Genomic DNA, 384 nt, shown 5'->3' on the forward strand with positions numbered 1-384 from the left:
GCTTAATAGTAACTGTGATGATTACACAAACAACATCTCAAAACTTACTCAGGATGAATGAAAATGTGCGTGATATGTCGCAGCTGCTCGTACGGCGAGGGGAACTTGGAGCCCCGTCTGAGGGCGCCCAGACGAGCCACCCAGTGGTTGTTGGTGGCGCTGCGGGAGGGCGAGATCGAGGTTAGCAAAGGGGATGGCGTTGGAAGTTCAGTTAAACGTAGTCAAGGTATCTTATCTTACAGGTATTGCTTATCTTCAGAATATTTGAGAAGAAATTATTTTCCACGGGTTATCAAAACCATTAGACATCTAACACAGAATACATGTAAAAACAAAATATAAATCTACCCCTTTTACAATGCCTATAAACTCTACAGTTCCCCT

General features: G+C 43.5%; 1 protein-coding gene across 1 annotated transcript in view; it reads right to left on the reverse strand.

Moving 5' to 3' along the window:
* Window positions 1–384, reverse strand: part of LOC119589337 — a gene marked incomplete in the record, with an annotated part of 19,170 nt that overhangs the window by 2,771 nt on the left and 16,015 nt on the right. Inside the window, 1 exon segment of the mRNA XM_037937957.1 lies at window positions 49–159. Coding sequence (XP_037793885.1) covers window positions 49–159 — 111 coding nt within the window.

Source organism: Penaeus monodon, chromosome 25 (genome assembly GCF_015228065.2).
Source record: "Penaeus monodon isolate SGIC_2016 chromosome 25, NSTDA_Pmon_1, whole genome shotgun sequence".
Classification (NCBI taxonomy): domain Eukaryota; kingdom Metazoa; phylum Arthropoda; class Malacostraca; order Decapoda; family Penaeidae; genus Penaeus; species Penaeus monodon.